The sequence below is a fragment of the Prunus mume genome, linkage group LG4, assembly GCF_029339155.1.
Source record: "Prunus mume cultivar Tortuosa linkage group LG4, ASM2933915v1, whole genome shotgun sequence".
Taxonomy (NCBI): domain Eukaryota; kingdom Viridiplantae; phylum Streptophyta; class Magnoliopsida; order Rosales; family Rosaceae; genus Prunus; species Prunus mume.
Window position 1 is genome coordinate 17035831 of NC_142701.1, and position 16592 is coordinate 17052422.

The following is a 16592-nucleotide window of genomic DNA, read 5'->3' on the forward strand; positions in this document are numbered from 1 at the left end:
TCTCCATAAAGCAAACCCACCACCTCCTCCTAATACCTTTCCTCTCTTTTATCCCACTGTCTTCTTTCCACTAAGTTTAGCATCCCTGTCTCCTTCTTCACTAAGATAATAGGATCCATCCTTCTACATATTAAGAAACATCATAACAGTCTGTATATCTATTTCAAGGGAAGTCTCAAGTTTCCATACCTCCATTCCATTTTGGGGAGGGAGAGAGAGAGAGAGAAACAGACAGACAGAGACCGAGAGAGAGAGAGAGACGGACAGAGACCGAGACATAGAGAGATGGGTGCTGATTGGGGACCAGTCATTGTTGCCGTGGTCTTGTTCATCCTCCTTTCGCCAGGGCTGCTATTCCAATTACCAGCAAGAACTAGGGTAATGGAGTTCGGAAACATGATGACAAGTGGGATTGCTATTCTGGTTCATGCCGTCATATACTTCTGCATACTGACCATCTTGATCATAGCAATTGGTATTCACATACATGTCAACTAATCCATATCATTTTCAGCCACCACCCAGAGTGGTGTTTGCTCTTTTCTTTTAATTTTTTTCTGAAGTGATTCTTCCTCTTTCTACTACTGTGCTCCTTCTTTAATGTTGTCCTGCTACCTGATTGGTTTAGTTCACTTCACACTCGGCATTGACACATTGTAAAGGAGCATCTCAATGAATTGGTTCATAGCATCAATCAGGCTCAACAACGCAAGGTTGTTCCATATTGAGTTTGCTCTCACTAAGTTTCCAATCTATATTGTTTAAGTTTTATAGTATCAGCTACACAGAAAGATCTATCTGTAATAAACCTACTTTTATGGAGTTGCTTATCATTTTAACACGAAGCATTGTCATCCAAGCATGGGTAAGAACCTAAGGGGCAAAATATCTAGACAAAGATCTATGTTTTCTATGGGTATTGTGAAACCATGCACTTAGAGGGCACATATCCTATACTGGAATTTTGCATATCAACTATTTGCAAAATGATTTCCTATACCAATAACCACAGACATCATAACCAACTAAAAGAATAACAATAGAAATAGCTACGCATCTGTAAAATTGTCTCTAATTCAAAGTTCAGACCACTTCTCAAATATAATATGAATATCTAACAAATAAGATCAACAAAAATAGATTAAAGAGCAGTTAAGATGGTCTTGAGACCACATGATAGAGGTGGATATACTCATTCTACATTTCTAGTGCTTCCCCCATGTGGCAAAAGAGGTTTCCATTCCAAGAAAAATGAAAAAGAAAAGAAAGTGATTTCAAGTTGAGGCCTTTAATGTACCCAGCACCTTGAGCCATGAAGCATGAGCACAAACACCCAAAAAACCCCCACTTCACGACCTCTTTGGCTTTTTAATCATTTTTTTCCCATAGTATTTAGAAAGGAGCTTAAGCTCAGCAGTGGATCTTGAAGACTCCTACTCCAAGAGGAATATATTGCACCAGAGATCCAATGGAATGATTAAAATCTATGTACATGTAGAATAAACTAGAATCAATTTATGCCGGTTTCTCAAATCCAAGACTATTAACAAAATGGAAAACATCAGGGACTATAATAAGCAGCTTCATCTTCTTCAAATCAATTAAAGATTTGTGCTTTGTATTAATAATTAAGTTCAAAACCAAGTACAGCCATTAAGTTACAAGTTACTAAGAAAAGAGAATACACAGATCCAAAGCGGCGAGAGTACCGGATCAGCCAGTATAGATGTGGACGTGAACGGCCAATATGAGAATGGCATAGAGAGCGAAAAAGATGAGAGTGTGCACAGCTATGGCCTTGCCATTCGTCTTCATGCTCCCAAACTCCACCTGCCTGCTGTTTCCCGGTAACGAGAAGAGAAGTCCCGGTTGCAGCAGAATGAACAGCACCACCCCAATCAATATGGGCCCCCAGTCCGCCATTGTTATTTCCTACAAATTGATTTTCAAATGAAATTTCGGATTTTTGGATGAGGGTTTCTGGGTTAGGGCCTGAAGTTACTAGCCTTCCTTCGTCGGACGCAATGGGGATGAAGACGGAAGTGAAAGGATTTTGATTTGCTTATTTTATTAGGGTTTTCTGAGTGAGAGTGACAGGATTCGGAATTTCGGAATTGCAATTTTGCAATTTTAATAAGCAAAACAACCATGACGAACGGCAGAAGAAGCTACTGGCAAGTGAAGATTTGGCTTCTCTGCTTTGGGTTGCAGATTAGATCGGTGCAGTTGGGTCCACTGTCTACCCTAGAATAAACGAATAAGTGCAATTGGGTCCCACCCACTAGCTCAAAGTTTTCTCCTTTGTTATTCTTTTCCTCTTTGACTATTGAAGATAAAGCTTGAGCCTTTAGTGGCAAAATCGGATTGAATAGACCTGGCGGTGCTGAAATAGACAGTGATTGGAGCTTTTTAACAGCAAACTCTCCCCTTTAAAAATGCTAAACGGAACTGCTATCGATTGCAAACAAAACAACATAATAATGCAATTTATATGACTGGCTGGCTGCGCTCACTGCTTATGTTATGTTATGTTTTGAGCTATGTATGTATGGCCTTGATCACAATTGAGCAATAGAAAATGATAAGGATGCTCTGCCTTATCCAATAAATCCAACCAAGCAACAACAACAGCTGCAATACCAAGAATTTAAAATTGAAGCAAGGGCTAAAGTGGATGGTTGATAAATATTTATCTTCTTTCCAGCTTTATGAGATTCCCATTCCCCTCTTTCAATGGCTTAAATCCAAATCATATAGCATCCAAAGCCCTTTTTTATATGCTCTCTCTATTATTCTTCTGCTGAGTCTGAGCCCTGAGCTGATCAAAGAAGGCTAGGCAGGAAATCTCCGGACAGGGGCTTTATTTAGAATGAAGAATTGGGCTGCTCCTCTCATAGCTTCAGGGCTGTTTGCATTTTTGTCACCAGGGTTGGTGTTTCAAATGCCTGGCAAGGAACGTCCCTTCGAATTTATGAACATGAAGACTAGCGTGGCCTCCATATTCTTGCACGCTGTTATCTATGGTTTGCTCATCATTCTGTTTCTTGTTATTCTTGACATTCGCATCTATGCTTAGGGAGCAGCGGCCATCTCAATTGTCATTTTGTCAAAGAAAAGAAGAGCTGTGGTTTTTAGGATTCTAGCAGACCAGCTTAGTGCTTTTCGTGAAAGAAGGATTTAGTTATGTTGTTTTACTCTTTTCATTTACTGCCACTGGTGCTGTTGTGCTACTTGTATGTATTATTACCTTCATGAATTCTCCTTTGTGCAATGAAAAAACTATAATTGATGCAGCCTTGACAATCTTTCTTATTTTCTAGGGTATCTATGCTTGCCTTTCATTTACAAGCCAGATCACTCATAGCATAGGAGATAAGATATTTGTTTTGCTTTCCTTTGGGATGGCAACTTGAATTGCGATATGCAGGAAAACAAGCAGAACTTGTGCTGTGGTCCTGCTCATGGCATGCTAGCTTCCCAATTTGCAACCATTAAGTCAATAATCGGCGTAAAAGTAATTCTGTGAAGACGAAATATAGCTTAACAAGGATCTAACACCACAAAAACATATGAACTTGACATGGAACAGAGAGTCAACCAGATTTTTTTGGACTTTCTTTCTTTTTTCTTTCATTAGTCAATGAATTTAGGTGATCCCCATTAAAGCTTTACAGTTTAGCAAGAAACACACCTCGTAGGAGCATGGTGACTACTTTTGCATCATGAAATTACCAAAAGAATATCCAGTTACTTTATGAAACTCCACCATCCAGCAAAACTCAAAATCAATGACAAACAATGTGGAACCAAGAGAACAGAATATTTTACCTTAGCATCTGACTAAATTAATCATGTAAGAATGCACAATCCAAACAAGTCAGTTAAGTACATAACTGATCATCAACCTGAAACGTAAATGAGATAAATTCTTAAAGGGTACTACATAGTAGAGTTGAGATGAGAATTGGGCGTGTTATCTGTGGCAGTTTGAGTTGATCATGAGCCAACATACATGTGGACACCAATAGCTAATAAGAAGATGCAGATGAGAGCAAAGTAGATAATGGAATGAACCAGTATGGAGATTCCACTAGTCTGAAAGTTGCCAAACTCTACGAATCGACCTTTTCCAGGCATCTGAATCAGCAACCCTGGAGTAAGCAGTATAAACAGCACCACTGCTACGAAAACTGGCCCCCAATCTGACATCTTCGATGTGGTTCTTGCACTTGATCTCTTTTATCCCTCTCAAGATCCAAATCTGTTTAGTTGTGATCTGATCTTCTGCCAATGAGTTGTACAAATTAGTGACTAGTAAGTGGGAGAAGGAATAAGGAATGGTTGGTATGGAGGGGAAAGAAACAATGAAAGATGTGCGTGATTATAAAGTTGAGCTTTGGGAGGAAGAGACAAGGGATAGAAGACTAGGGAAAAAAGTGAAGGTTAGAGGATCAAGCTATTCCCTTCCCTTCCCATATGTTCACATTTTAGTATTTTGGTAGTTTACAGCTCACATCACATGCATACCAAGGAAATTTCCCACATAACACTCAACCCGTACAAACACTTTGAATTGCCACAACTGTAAATCTGCCTCCTGCGCTATAGAGGGTAAGTTGCGTAACCAACCGATGACTTTCCCTTCACTCAGTTTCTGATGTCCATCTACTTCTAAGTTCTGTGCATCACAAGCTATAGGAACCAGCTGAGCTGAACAAATTTTTTTTTTTGCTTTTGATTGGTGGTACAAAACTTTCTTTTCACTGAAGCATTATAGAGATGCAAGTTCCTGTTTTTAAATTGTGGATAAGCCTCTTTATTTGGAGTGGCTCCCTTTCATCTCCTTGTATTTCTCTTTCTATATTGATTGATTTTGGTGGAGCCATTTGGATCTCGCACACACTTTGTTGTTAAAGATTGTTTAATGCAGCGCACAAGTTTAAAAAAATAAATTAATAATAATAATAAAGCTAGAAACTGAGCCCAAAGGGCCAACCCAACAACCAAACTGCAATATTCAAGAAGAGAAGAGCGGAATGGGCCGCTACATGATCCAGTCCACGTTCGATTCGATTAATTAAAATACCAAAACATGAAAAACGATCGTCGACAGCAGGGTTCGAACCTGCGCGGGCGAAGCCCAACAGATTTCAAGTCTGTCTCCTTAACCACTCGGACATATCGACTTTGATGTTATGATAACCCTAGATAGTGCTATTTAAACAAATCTCTTCCATGAAATAATCTTTTGTGCTTCGCTAATTGATTCGCTTCTTCTTCAAATTCTACCATTTTGTCTATTTAACCCTACCCCTTTCGTTTTAGTGCGGATTTTGTCTGCTTTAGTTTTGATTTTAGCATGTTGCTTTGTTGGCCCTTTTGTAATTGGTACTTTAAATGTCATATTTGTGTCTTTGATGGTATTGTTGAAGTTTCTCTTTGATTTTTTTTTTAAAAAAACACCCTACCCCATTCTTTTTTACTATCAAATTACCTTAGTGTTTTGACAATTGATAAGTGTCTCTTCTAAATCCAAGTTTTTTTAATTTCGTGTACACGTCACCACCACGTTATAAAATGTCTTGCAATTTGCAAACCAACTCACTGCATATGCCGTTTTGGCTATGAGCCAACTCTGAATTTTCAAAAAACTCTCTCTCTGCTTCCTGAACCCTAGCCCCCTCTCTTCTAGCGCCAGGAGAAGTGGTCACCGACCCTTCTCCCCCCTTTTCTTGCCTCCTTGCTCCTCCTTTCCTCCTATCCTCCCTTCCCCCTTCTCCTCCCTCTTTTTGGTTCTTTGGTCGGTTTTTTCGGCTTTTTCTCCTTCCCCCTTTCTTTTTCTCTGCTTCCCTCTCCCCTCTCTCCTTCGTCCCCCTTCCTCTCCTCCCTTCTCTGTCCTCTTTTCCAGATATCTACCTTCACATTTTTCTGTTTTTTTGCTTTTGCTTTCTGTTCTTTTCTCCCATCTCCTTCTTTTAATTTCTTTTTGATTTTCTCCTTTACCCCCTTTTTTTTTCCCTGCCTTCTCCTCCATCTTCCATTCCCCCTCCCCCCCTAAAAATTTTCCTCCACGGGTTCTTTGCTCTGCTTTTGCAGAGCCAGTTCCTTCGTTCTTCTTTTTAAAGTTTAATTTGTTTCGTGTTTTAGGCCGTGAAGGCTTCGGTTTTAGGTTTTGGTGTTCTTTACAGGTTTCTGCAATGCATTTTCTCTCCTCATTGTTGGAGGCTGCGTCACATCGGTTGGTCTTAACCACTATCATCGGCTCCTTGACTCCACAGATGTTTCTTCTGTTGTCTATCCTCAGTGGAACTGTTGGAGTTTGGGATGCCTTTAAAGTGCAAATCGCACTTATTTCTTGGATTATGGTAGTGCTACTCCTACTGGGTGTAGCTTTGGTGGCTTGCCCACCACCATTTTCTGTTGGTCACTGGTTTCTCCTTGGTGGTTGTCGGCTTGCTATGGTGGCGCGGCTTGTGACTGTAGGATTGTGCGGCAGATGTCTGTTAATGGTGTTAGGGTTTCCTCATGTTGTGTTGAGCTTTGTGGGCTTTTGCATTTTGTGGGTTTTCTGCCTTGATGTGGCCTCTTCGCGCTTAATCGCTTTATGTATCTTTATGATTTGTTAGTTTATTTGTAGTGGGCTATGTCTGTATGACATTGCATTTTGTGTGAACTCAATTATTTGAGTTCATTTTGATGTAATATGGCGTTTGACCTTCTATTTAATGAAACAAGATTTCGTCCAAAAAAAAAAAAATCACTGCATATGCCTACTATACTATTTTAGTCATGTGACGTTTCAAGCTAAGGAAGGGTATATATTTTGTGTTCCCAAGTCAATACCCAGAGTGTTTGTTTGGTGTGTTCCAGTCCCGTCCAACAAAATGCTGCATATATTGATTGATATGAAGAAAAACGACAACTATTGACATCGGAAATATATATTATCTATTACCAATCAAGCCGAAAATTAATTTTATAGTAGAGCATGAGCATAATTATTGAGAAAACGACATGATCTATGTCCACCGACCGCATGTTACGCATGACGTTTTTATTTTATTTTATTATTTTTTTTTATAAACAATTGGATTCATAAAATATATTTTCAAATGAATCCAAACTGACGTTAGATTCTTTTAAATAAACAAATTGAAATTAGATTGCTCTTTAGCAAAAATTTTGAAAAATAATAACTGAAATAAATCAAAATTGTGAAGAAAAAAAGAGAGGATGAAAATCAATCAAATTAATCTTTCATTTGTGGCAATGATTTGGGTTCAAACAGATATAATGCCAAAGCATTTTTCGATTTGTCTTCATCAAGCATGATAATGGTATAAATTGGTCGTCGGATTGCCAAAATTGCCAGGACAAGTGGTTCTCAGTCGGAGTCGGCTAAATGATGCAATGCAACTCTAGGGTACAAAAACAAGTGGCCTGAAAAAACAGAGCATTGCTACCATTGAATTTTGATCCAAAATAAAGAAGAAAAAGCAGCATTGCCCAACGATGAAAAATCAAGTGGACCAACCAAAATAAAAAAACCACAAGAGAAACAAGGCATGACTTTCTTCCACCAAGAAAAAGCTTTGAAAAAGAAACGATTTTTGTAGTAAAGCGGCCATTGCCGTGCTTTGTAAGTTGTATTATTTCTGGTCTCACGGTCAGTCGCAACACAAAACAAGTACGTGTGTCTGTGTCAGTGCCATTTCCGTAAATATTGCATATATCAAATGCTTTATTATTTAAATCATGTCGTGCCTAAACAAAATAATCTGTCAGTATCAGATTTCGACCAAAAAAATAATAATAATCTGTCAGTGGTCCACGATCGGTGACCCAATCCAGCACAGCCTCTGGTTCGTCATCATCACCACCCTATACCTTCCACAGGAGAGAGCAGTCACTGGTGTTGTATACATCTGCTTGCATCATTACCTTCATATAAATAAAACCCAACAAGTTCAAAGGCAAAAACAAAATTGCCAAGAGTATAAATATATATATTCCAAATTCCAATAGCGCAGACCTAAACAGAGATTGTAGGCAATGATGGGTCGGCTGCAGGAGAAGTTCAGGTCCTTCTTCAGCAACAGATGGCTGGTTTTTGTGGCTGCAATGTGGGTACAATCCTGTGCCGGTATTGGGTACTTGTTTGGGAGCATATCACCGGTGATAAAGAGCTCTATGGACTACAATCAGAGGCAGATTGCTAGGTTGGGTGTGGCTAAGGACCTTGGGGACAGTGTTGGCTTCTTGGCTGGGAGCTTGTGTGAGGTCCTGCCTTTGTGGGCAGCTTTGCTCATTGGTGCTTTGATGAATTTTATTGGGTATGGCTGGGTTTGGCTTATTGTTACTGGTCGAGCTCCTACTCTGTCTTTGTGGGCTGTGAGTATCTAAAGGAGACTCTCTCTCTCTCTCTCTCTCTCTCTGTTCTTTTCAAGCATTTGATTTTCCTTTTATTGGTGATCTTAAAATAGTACAAGGTTTGGTTATTTGTTGATCCAGTTTGATTGTATATTTTGCGATTGTGGGTTGGTTTTCGATGGTCCTTTTCTCTTTCTCAACGTTGATTTCTCATCGATTTAATTTGACTTTTTATTCGATTCATGAATATACTGACTGAACAGTTTGAGGAAGATAAAGGAATGGATGGTTTCTCTGGAAATGGATATTCTTTCTGGTATCTTTGGTTTGAGTTGATGATAAGACACAGTTTAATCATATATGTCCTTAAGAAAGGAGCTATCTTTTGCCTTAAACTGTGCTATTTGTTAGTTTTAAGTAAAGTTTTAGTCTTCCTTGTCCACATTCGAGAACATCGGATTGAAGAATTGAGTATATGCCCTCTGTTTAAGGCTCTGTTTGGATCCTGGAGAGGTAAAGAAAATGGAGAGAATACGCAGAATTGCTATTCAGGTCCCTGGAGGCTGGAGTCGGCATTTCTGCATTTTCAAGATCCTCTAAAAAATTTGCTTAATTGCGTTTTTAATTTGATATGACAGACAAAAGAAATGGTCATCCAGCTAGAGTTCAATAGTGGTTTTTATGTTTGTTTTTAAAAGATCTTCTACTGCGTTAGTAGACCTCGTTCATGATAACTTTTGATAGAGCAACAAAGTTCGTAACAAATTTAGAAACCATTTGAACACAATATGATTAGCAATGGGCAGGGGTGCCATGCATTCTTTACACAGATTATGAAAATGATTCAATATTTCTTTTTGTCACTTTGCTGTTGTTAAACCGTTGCATTTTTGCAGATGTGCATTCTTATATTCGTGGGAACAAATGGTGAGACCTTCTTCAATACAGTTGCTCTGGTCTCTTGTGTGCAAAACTTCCCAAAAAGTCGGGGTCCTGTGGTTGGAATTCTGAAGGGCTTTGCTGGGTTGGGTGGTGCAATTATGACTCAGATATATGTGACGATCCATTCCCCAGACCATGCATCTTTGATTTTCATGGTTGCAGTTGGTCCAACAATGGTGATTGTTGCTTTAATGTTTATTGTCAGACCAGTTGGAGGTCACAGACAAGTCCTGCCAACTGATGCCATGAGCTTCACGTTTATTTATAGTCTGTGCCTCCTATTAGCTGCTTATTTGATGGGGGTCATGCTAGTTGAAGATCTAATTGATTTGAACCACACTGTGATCACTATATTTACAGTCATTTTGTTTGTCCTCATCCTAATTCCCGTTGTGATTCCTGTTCAATTGAGCTTTTTCTCAGAGCCAAGAGCTCTAGAAGAAGAGGCACTCCTACCTGCGCCAGAGAAACAAGAAGTTGGCAAATCTGAACAAGATGCTAATGAGGTAATATTCAGTGAGGTGGAAGATGAGAAGCCTAAGGAAGTAGACTTGCTTCCAGCTTTAGAAAGGCGAAAACGAATTGCCCAATTGCAAACAAAACTATTCCAAGCAGCTGCAGAAGGAGCAGTGAGGGTTAAGAGGAGGAGGGGTCCGCATAGAGGGGAGGACTTCACCTTGACACAAGCTTTGATCAAAGCTGACTTTTGGCTTATTTTTTTCTCACTTCTCTTGGGTTCTGGATCTGGTTTGACAGTGATTGATAACCTGGGTCAGATGAGCCAGTCTCTAGGGTATGATAATACACATATTTTTGTATCCATGATCAGCATTTGGAACTTTCTTGGTCGGGTTGGTGGCGGTTACTTCTCTGAGATTGTTGTGAGGTATGAACTGCTTACATTCTTATCTAGACGTTCTGTAAGCATTACTTAAATTTTGGTTTTGTGACTTCTCATCCATCATTGTACATTCAATAGGGACTATGCTTATCCAAGACCGGTAGCAATGGCTGTGGCACAACTCCTTATGGCAGTTGGGCATATCTTCATTGCTTTTGGATGGCCTGGAGCAATGTACATTGCTACCATCTTTGTTGGGCTAGGCTATGGGGCTCATTGGGCAATTGTGCCAGCTGCTGCTTCTGAATTGTTCGGCTTGAAAAAGTTTGGGGCTTTGTACAATTTCCTCACAATAGCAAACCCTGCTGGTTCGTTGCTCTTTTCTGGTGTGATTGCTAGCAGTATATATGACATGGAAGCAGAGAAGCAAGCTCATCAGCACCATCACCTGCATACCATTCCAGGATCAGTTTTCCAAGGCATGCTTAGACTGGATGCACCAAAGTGTGATGGTGCTATATGCTTCTTCTTAACTTCTTTAATTATGTCCGGATTATGCATTGTTGCGTTTGTTTTAAGCATGATTCTGGTACATCGGACTAAGATTGTATATACCAACCTCTACGGAAAATCCCGTTCAGCTGGCCCGTCATAACCAGAGGATTCCAACTGAATCATCCTGTATTTCCTAAGTTGCCATTTCAAAATAGAGTGCTTTTGTTCCAAATTGTTGCTTGCATTCTTTGTCTGAGGTCATGTAGAATTTCTCTGTGTTTCTGTAACCATATATCAAGGATGATGGAGGCAATTACACACTCTCCAGAAACTCTCGAGGGTCAGAACCAGAAACCAAGGTTTTTCCTTCCCTCCTGTGTCCCAATTCAGAGCTATGTATTGGATATGTAAGATTGTCCTTTGATGTGTTAGAATGTTGTATTGAATTTGGAGATTCAATTGACATTGAAATGTTTTGAAATTCCGAGTCAGTTTGTGCCCAATATTCTCCCATGATTGAATAGAAAGATTGTCACTTATTTCGTTTTTCCGGAGTTTCTTTTCTGTAACTTTGGATATTTACAGTTTTCTCAGGCATATTAGCAGCTTTTGCCTTGTTCTAAATAATCAAGAACTCCAAATATCAATTAGGAACCATGACGTTTTTTGACTTTTTTTCATATGGTAAATCCATTTGTATTTGGTGCCGGCTCATTAGTCGAAAATAACTGAGTACTGAAGGTCCAAAGGAAGTGCAGATACCTGCCCAGGTAAACAAAATAAATTACGAACAGATATTCTTTATCAATAAATAGGTCATATTGCAGGTATTCCTTCCTATACTTTCAATCAACGACTCCCTCATGACCATGACAACTGTCACGAGGACAAACAGATATTACTGAGAAATGAGTTCTTCTTTGGAGACTATTATTTCACACAATGTGTTGTGTTAAGTAGAACCAGCAATTTATAGTCCCAAGATCCATCGTTCCTTGGTGGCTATCAATGGATCATGAATTGAAGGTGGTGCAGTCTGTCCTTATCTCCCCTTGGTCACCAGTCTTAACGCCGACCCTTCCGAGCTTCCTCATGGCAGTGATGAAGGCTCCATTGAAGTTACCAGGGTTGTCAGCAAAATCAATCACAGTAGGCTGAGATGCAGAGTCAGAGAAAAGAACCTGATCCGAACTCAACAACCCCTTCCCTGCAACCAAGTTTCTGTAATAGGCGTTGTCAAAAGTGTCTGGGGTTTCAGGGTCCAAGTTGATAACTGGGTCTGCATTTATGGGACAGGCTCCTATCAACTGCTTGGCATAGCCAGGATCCAAAGAAGGGTCCACAGGAGAGTTCGATGAAAAGTTGGAGAGGCGGTCTGAAAAGCGACCACAGTGCGAAAAGCCTACAGTATGTGCTCCAGACAATGCAACAACATCAGTTTGGGAAAGATTGTGTTTGGCGAACATGGTATTTAGCTGATCGAGATTAAAGTTTGGTTCTGGCAAATTCCCAGCGACCTGAGAGGCTTGTGAAACTAGTCCATCACGGCGTCCCAATTCTACGCTGAATGCAGGGCCTCCAGCCTGCAGAGAATTTGAAAGTGGAATTAATATGTCATGAGATAAGTAGTGGATTGGATTGTTATTTGTTAACAAGCTTTGAGTTATGTTTGTGCATCTGCCTTGCATGAGCCATGAGTGTCATGGTATGACTTACGAGGACTACACAATCCCGGGCAGCGAGAGCCAAAATGTCAGCACAAGAGACGACGCCGGGGCATAATGCTTCCACTGCTTGCTTGGCCTTGATGACGGTGTCAAATCCATCTCCTGCTAACGAAAGATTATCCGTGAAGTCCTTCTCTGCATCCCCATTTGCTGAAGCGATCATGACCGATGCATCGCATCCCTGCAAATTGATTGTAAAGTCGAAGATTGATTAACCAAAAAAAGGATGAGTATATTGTGACATTTTAAACACCATGCCCATTGCCCTGCTTCAATGCTTGCAACCTACCTCAACAAAGCAGTCATGGAAAAATAGTCGCAAAGTGGACGGAATTGTGATAGGCGTCTGGCTTAGTTTTGTAGAGACTGCCTGCTTCACTATGAATTCAACATTTGGACAAGTAGAGCTATAGAAGTTTTCTGCTAATTGTCCCTCTGATTCCCTCCCCTGCATAACCGTCAAAACCAAAACCACCATTAACAGCAACAACCCTTTACATGCCTCCATCTTCCTTCTCTAGCCCACTCTCTCTGTCTTTTTCTCCCTGTGCGAAGTCTCCATTAAGCTATGAATCTTATTTATAGTCAGAGAAGATAAGAGGAAGTTGAGAAAGACAATGACAACCCTTAAAACCATAGGTAATTAAGATTGGTCATGCATACTATTACTTGGTCCAAGCGTCCAATCGTCCAATCGTCCAATCGTCCAATCGTCCAAAGTCCAAGACTCTGATTAAATGTAATAATGTTCTACTTCTAAATTGTAGCCATGCTCTATATTTGTTGGCCTCTGTTGTATTGGATGTAGGGTGTTGGGGGTTGGTCTTTGTCTTGTAGAGGCATCTTTATGTCCAAGTTACATATGCAGAGCCTCCTTTTTTAGCACACTTCGTAGCTGTAATTTATTTATAGTAGCATGTATGCTAATTCATAGTACGAAACACAATCTTATCAATTACTTGATTGATCATTATGATCCAAAGACTTGTGCCTTTTCTTATACAAGCGATATTGTGCGAGGGGAATTCGAACACATGACCTCGGGTCGGGTGTATGGGTAAATGCTCTTAACCACTTGAATTACAAACCCCTTTTACAATAATTGTAAACCTTTTTGTTGAACCTTGCAAGTCAAATTCAAATACGTGTAGCATCTATTCCCCTGTATTTGGTATATTTCTTTGATCATTTGGTTCTTATTAATTGTTGGTTTCCAATTGGCTGTCAACGCAACAACTCCCTTAGTCATTACTTGCTAGTTTGAAATGAAAATGACAAAATAACAAATACTTATCTCCAACTTACGTAATGTTGCACGAGTCTACGGTGACTTTCACGAGTCTAAGGTGACTTTCATGGTTTCATTTGAGTTCATATCTGGTTCACATTGGAAATTTGTAATGACGTGTGGAAAGAATAATTATACCATATCAAACAGGTTTTCTATTATTTTAGTAAATTCGTCAGATAAGTATTATCAAACAACAGTAAGAACGTTACTTTCATTTCATGCCCTGCCTGCCTGGCCTAGCGTGTGCTGCATGTTTGTCAAATAATTATTGTTAAATCCAGTATTATCTCTCCAACTCCTAAAGTGAGTAACTCATTACTTTCAAGTTGCAATCAAAGAAAAACGAACTATCGGCATATGTGGGCTAGACCAGTTCACCAGCCTCCTTTTATCCGAATTTGAATCACCTTCTCGTACATTAGAGTAGTTTACAATATTAATTTTTTCAGGAAAAAAACTATCCAAGATAAATAAAGAGTAAATGATAAAAGAAATGCAAACCCAACACTTCTTTGACTGTGCAAATAGGCCCATATTGTCTTTATGCCCAAACGTGGCTTGAGAAGGATGATCTATAGATGGGCTAGTTTTCAGGCCTCTCATTGAGAACCAAGCCCGAATTTCGTACCCGATTTAAGTAGAAGCCGCTTAACGTTCCGATCGGTTGGAGAGAGTACAATTTACGATTGTCGATCAACCAGTATCGCTCAGGGCTCACAGTAGCAGAGAAAGCCGCGTCTAGCACAAAGCCATGGCGTCGATGGATGTAGAAGGACCACAGTTAGGGTTTCCGCACTGGAAGCCTCTCCGTCGAAGGTTCGGCCCTGAATCTCCTTTTTTCGCATCTGGCAACATCGAAAGAGAACTGCTTGCCAAACAGGTTCTCGTCTTTTCCTTTCTTTCTTATTTGGTGTAAATCGTATGAAGTGTGACGCTGTTTGAGATGATTTGCGTCTCTTGAGTCCGAATTTGAACGAAGTTTCTAAGCATCAAACACAATTAGCATTTCAAAATTATGCTTCCACATTTGGCTGAAATGAATTCATATTTGAAATTGAATTATTTTTTTTTGGGGTGCTTTTTCCTTAATCAATTTACTGTAATATTCCGTAGCTTGCATTGGATTTAACTGAAGATGAAAGGCATCAACTTCGGAATATGGTAGATGAGGAAGGCAGGTATTCATAGTTGCATGAAATTTATAAAAGAGTTTGATCATGAAGACACATTTTGGGTTTTGGTTGGTTTTTCCTTAATGTGAAATGTGAAGTGTGTGCTGTGCAGGGGGGTTTTCTGTACCATTGTTGGTTGTGGTGCTCGCTTGAGTTCCTTGGAGGATTTTGAAGATCACTATAATGCACGGCACACTGCATCTTGTTCTGTGTGCTCTAGAGTCTACCCAACATCACGGTTGCTCAGCATACATTTATCTGAATCTCATGATTCTTTCTTTCAGGCGAAAGTTGCACGCGGCTATCCCATGGTATTTACTCTTCATTTTCTTCCATGACTCATGCTAGTATTGTCTGTATGATGTTGGGCTTTTGTCGACACCAGTTTTTGTGGCAGCCCTCGTTAATTTTTGCGAAAATGTTGTTGATTTAAAATATGAGAGTTTTGTGTGAAGCAAAGAACAAAAGGAAAACATGGCCATAGAAGTCATTTCATGCTTTCCTTTTTCTCATTTGCCTTTCTCCCAGTCCGGGTGCTGACTTAAAGTCCTTACTTGACAACTGAACATTATTATCCTTTAAATTTTCAAATCAAGTATAAGTATATAACTAGTTTTGCTTAAGCATGAAGATGGATCTGGAATTTTTCAAAGCTCATGGTTTTGCTAGATGATATCTTGTCTTTACATATGCTTTCTGGTTTATATACTGAAATGATGATCGTAATTCAAAGAGTGAATCATTTCTCCATCTTGCTATTAATTTGGTTTGGATGTCTGTGTGTAACAGTATGAATGCCTTGTAGAAGGCTGTGATTTGAAGTTCAAGAACTATAAAAGTCGGCAACAGCATCTGGTGGACAAGCATAAATTCCCCATTTCATTCGAGTTTTTCAAGAAGGCTCAACCTTCCAAAAAACAGAGGCAGAAGAACCAACGTAAACAAGCTATTCCTAAGAAGGCAGATGCATCTTGTATGGAAGTAGAAAACGAAACCATTGATAGCCTTGTTTCTGCTGTCTCCAAATTAAGCACTTCAGACTCCAGCCCCTCATCCATCAGTTTTGGTCGTCGACCCACTCGCGGCTTGACATTTGTCCCACGAGCTGTTCAACGTGAGAAAAAACCAGACTCCACATAGGAACAAAGAGATGGCAAACCTACGAGCCAATGTGCTTAGGATTTGTTATAATGGTTTGCCTTTTTCCCGCACCTGTAGGTTTGGCTTCTTGCAATCAACTTGGAAACAAATTCTTTGAAAATGTTGTAGGTGATGATGGTTAATTGTTCTTTAGGAATTTCCTATGTACCTATCGAAGGCTTGTCTGACACCCTCTGATTTCAAGGATGTCTTAGGTTCACCGATGAGGACGATATTGTTGTAATGATTGGACCGGAGAAATCACACCTTCATTTAGCTGAATCTTTTCCTGGTATTTGCCACCTTGGGTTTCTTAGTTTCTTTTTCAGTTTACCTTGTTTTTTCTTCTTCATTTTTTAATTTTTTTTCCTTCATCTTCATTTTACTTCAAGCGTACACTCTTTTGCCTGATGGCACAAAATATAATAAGTGTGTGAAAGTACAACTTATAGGAAGAAACTATGAAGATTATGACTGATGAGCCAGTGAATTGATACATAGTCCATTCGAGTTTGTTATTCGAGTTGGTCAAGATAATGTGCCCGCATTTTTACACTTGAGTTTAATTTCCCTTTCTGTATATTAGTGCAGTTTAAAATATTTGCATTGTATAC

The 16592-nt window shown here is 39.6% G+C and overlaps 7 protein-coding genes and 1 non-coding gene across 8 annotated transcripts; 4 read left to right on the plus strand and 4 right to left on the minus strand.

Moving 5' to 3' along the window:
- Positions 1–117: 117 nt before the first annotated feature.
- Positions 118–841, plus strand: LOC103330322 (DUF3339-domain containing protein). Its single transcript, XM_008232879.3, has one exon. The coding sequence runs from the start codon at positions 286–288 to the stop codon at positions 496–498; it is 213 nt and encodes a 70-aa protein (XP_008231101.1). The 5' UTR covers positions 118–285; the 3' UTR covers positions 499–841.
- A 747-nt stretch (positions 842–1588) lies between these two features.
- On the minus strand, positions 1589–2194 carry LOC103330323 (uncharacterized). Its single transcript, XM_008232880.2, has one exon. It carries the CDS (start codon positions 1921–1923, stop codon positions 1714–1716), a length of 210 nt encoding a protein of 69 aa, XP_008231102.1. The 5' UTR covers positions 1924–2194; the 3' UTR covers positions 1589–1713.
- A 340-nt stretch (positions 2195–2534) lies between these two features.
- On the plus strand, positions 2535–3293 carry LOC103330324 (DUF3339-domain containing protein). Its single transcript, XM_008232881.2, has one exon. It carries the CDS (start codon positions 2870–2872, stop codon positions 3074–3076), a length of 207 nt encoding a protein of 68 aa, XP_008231103.1. The 5' UTR covers positions 2535–2869; the 3' UTR covers positions 3077–3293.
- Positions 3294–3801: 508 nt separating this feature from the next.
- LOC103330325 (uncharacterized) lies at positions 3802–4760 on the minus strand. The gene has a single exon (XM_008232882.2). The coding sequence runs from the start codon at positions 4207–4209 to the stop codon at positions 3997–3999; it is 213 nt and encodes a 70-aa protein (XP_008231104.1). The 5' UTR covers positions 4210–4760; the 3' UTR covers positions 3802–3996.
- A 344-nt stretch (positions 4761–5104) lies between these two features.
- TRNAS-UGA (transfer RNA serine (anticodon UGA)) lies at positions 5105–5186 on the minus strand. Its single transcript has one exon. It is a non-coding gene; the product is annotated as a tRNA-Ser (tRNA).
- Positions 5187–7785: 2599 nt separating this feature from the next.
- Positions 7786–11196, plus strand: LOC103330326 (protein NUCLEAR FUSION DEFECTIVE 4-like). Its single transcript, XM_008232883.2, has 3 exons — positions 7786–8391; positions 9267–10198; positions 10292–11196. The coding sequence occupies exons 1-3, from the start codon at positions 8053–8055 to the stop codon at positions 10806–10808; spliced, it is 1788 nt and encodes a 595-aa protein (XP_008231105.1). The 5' UTR covers positions 7786–8052; the 3' UTR covers positions 10809–11196.
- A 235-nt stretch (positions 11197–11431) lies between these two features.
- LOC103330328 (Peroxidase superfamily protein) lies at positions 11432–12910 on the minus strand. Its single transcript, XM_008232884.2, has 3 exons — positions 12665–12910; positions 12365–12556; positions 11432–12231 (listed from the first exon to the last, which is right to left on the minus strand). Exons 1-3 carry the CDS (start codon positions 12881–12883, stop codon positions 11662–11664), a joined length of 981 nt encoding a protein of 326 aa, XP_008231106.2. The 5' UTR covers positions 12884–12910; the 3' UTR covers positions 11432–11661.
- A 1404-nt stretch (positions 12911–14314) lies between these two features.
- LOC103330329 (nucleic acid binding / zinc ion binding protein) lies at positions 14315–16260 on the plus strand. The gene is made up of 4 exons (XM_008232885.2): positions 14315–14546; positions 14780–14844; positions 14951–15149; positions 15628–16260. Exons 1-4 carry the CDS (start codon positions 14418–14420, stop codon positions 15976–15978), a joined length of 744 nt encoding a protein of 247 aa, XP_008231107.2. The 5' UTR covers positions 14315–14417; the 3' UTR covers positions 15979–16260.
- The last annotated feature ends 332 nt before the right edge of the window (positions 16261–16592 follow it).

Excerpts from the sequence above, each read along its gene's own strand:
- LOC103330322 (XM_008232879.3), top strand. The coding sequence starts at position 286 with ATGGGTGCTGATTGGGGACCAGTCATTGTTGCCGTGGTCTTGTTCATC.
- LOC103330323 (XM_008232880.2), bottom strand. The coding sequence starts at position 1,923 with ATGGCGGACTGGGGGCCCATATTGATTGGGGTGGTGCTGTTCATTCTG.
- LOC103330324 (XM_008232881.2), top strand. The coding sequence starts at position 2,870 with ATGAAGAATTGGGCTGCTCCTCTCATAGCTTCAGGGCTGTTTGCATTT.
- LOC103330325 (XM_008232882.2), bottom strand. The coding sequence starts at position 4,209 with ATGTCAGATTGGGGGCCAGTTTTCGTAGCAGTGGTGCTGTTTATACTG.
- LOC103330326 (XM_008232883.2), top strand. The coding sequence starts at position 8,053 with ATGATGGGTCGGCTGCAGGAGAAGTTCAGGTCCTTCTTCAGCAACAGA. Across the intron at positions 8,392-9,266 it reads CTACTCTGTCTTTGTGGGCT|ATGTGCATTCTTATATTCGT; the intron begins GTGAGTATCTAA and ends GCATTTTTGCAG. Across the intron at positions 10,199-10,291 it reads TTCTCTGAGATTGTTGTGAG|GGACTATGCTTATCCAAGAC; the intron begins GTATGAACTGCT and ends TACATTCAATAG.
- LOC103330328 (XM_008232884.2), bottom strand. The coding sequence starts at position 12,883 with ATGGAGGCATGTAAAGGGTTGTTGCTGTTAATGGTGGTTTTGGTTTTG. Across the intron at positions 12,557-12,664 it reads TCCATGACTGCTTTGTTGAG|GGATGCGATGCATCGGTCAT; the intron begins GTAGGTTGCAAG and ends ATCAATTTGCAG. Across the intron at positions 12,232-12,364 it reads CCCGGGATTGTGTAGTCCTC|GCTGGAGGCCCTGCATTCAG; the intron begins GTAAGTCATACC and ends AATTCTCTGCAG.
- LOC103330329 (XM_008232885.2), top strand. The coding sequence starts at position 14,418 with ATGGCGTCGATGGATGTAGAAGGACCACAGTTAGGGTTTCCGCACTGG. Across the intron at positions 14,845-14,950 it reads ATGGTAGATGAGGAAGGCAG|GGGGGTTTTCTGTACCATTG; the intron begins GTATTCATAGTT and ends TGTGCTGTGCAG. Across the intron at positions 15,150-15,627 it reads TTGCACGCGGCTATCCCATG|TATGAATGCCTTGTAGAAGG; the intron begins GTATTTACTCTT and ends TGTGTGTAACAG.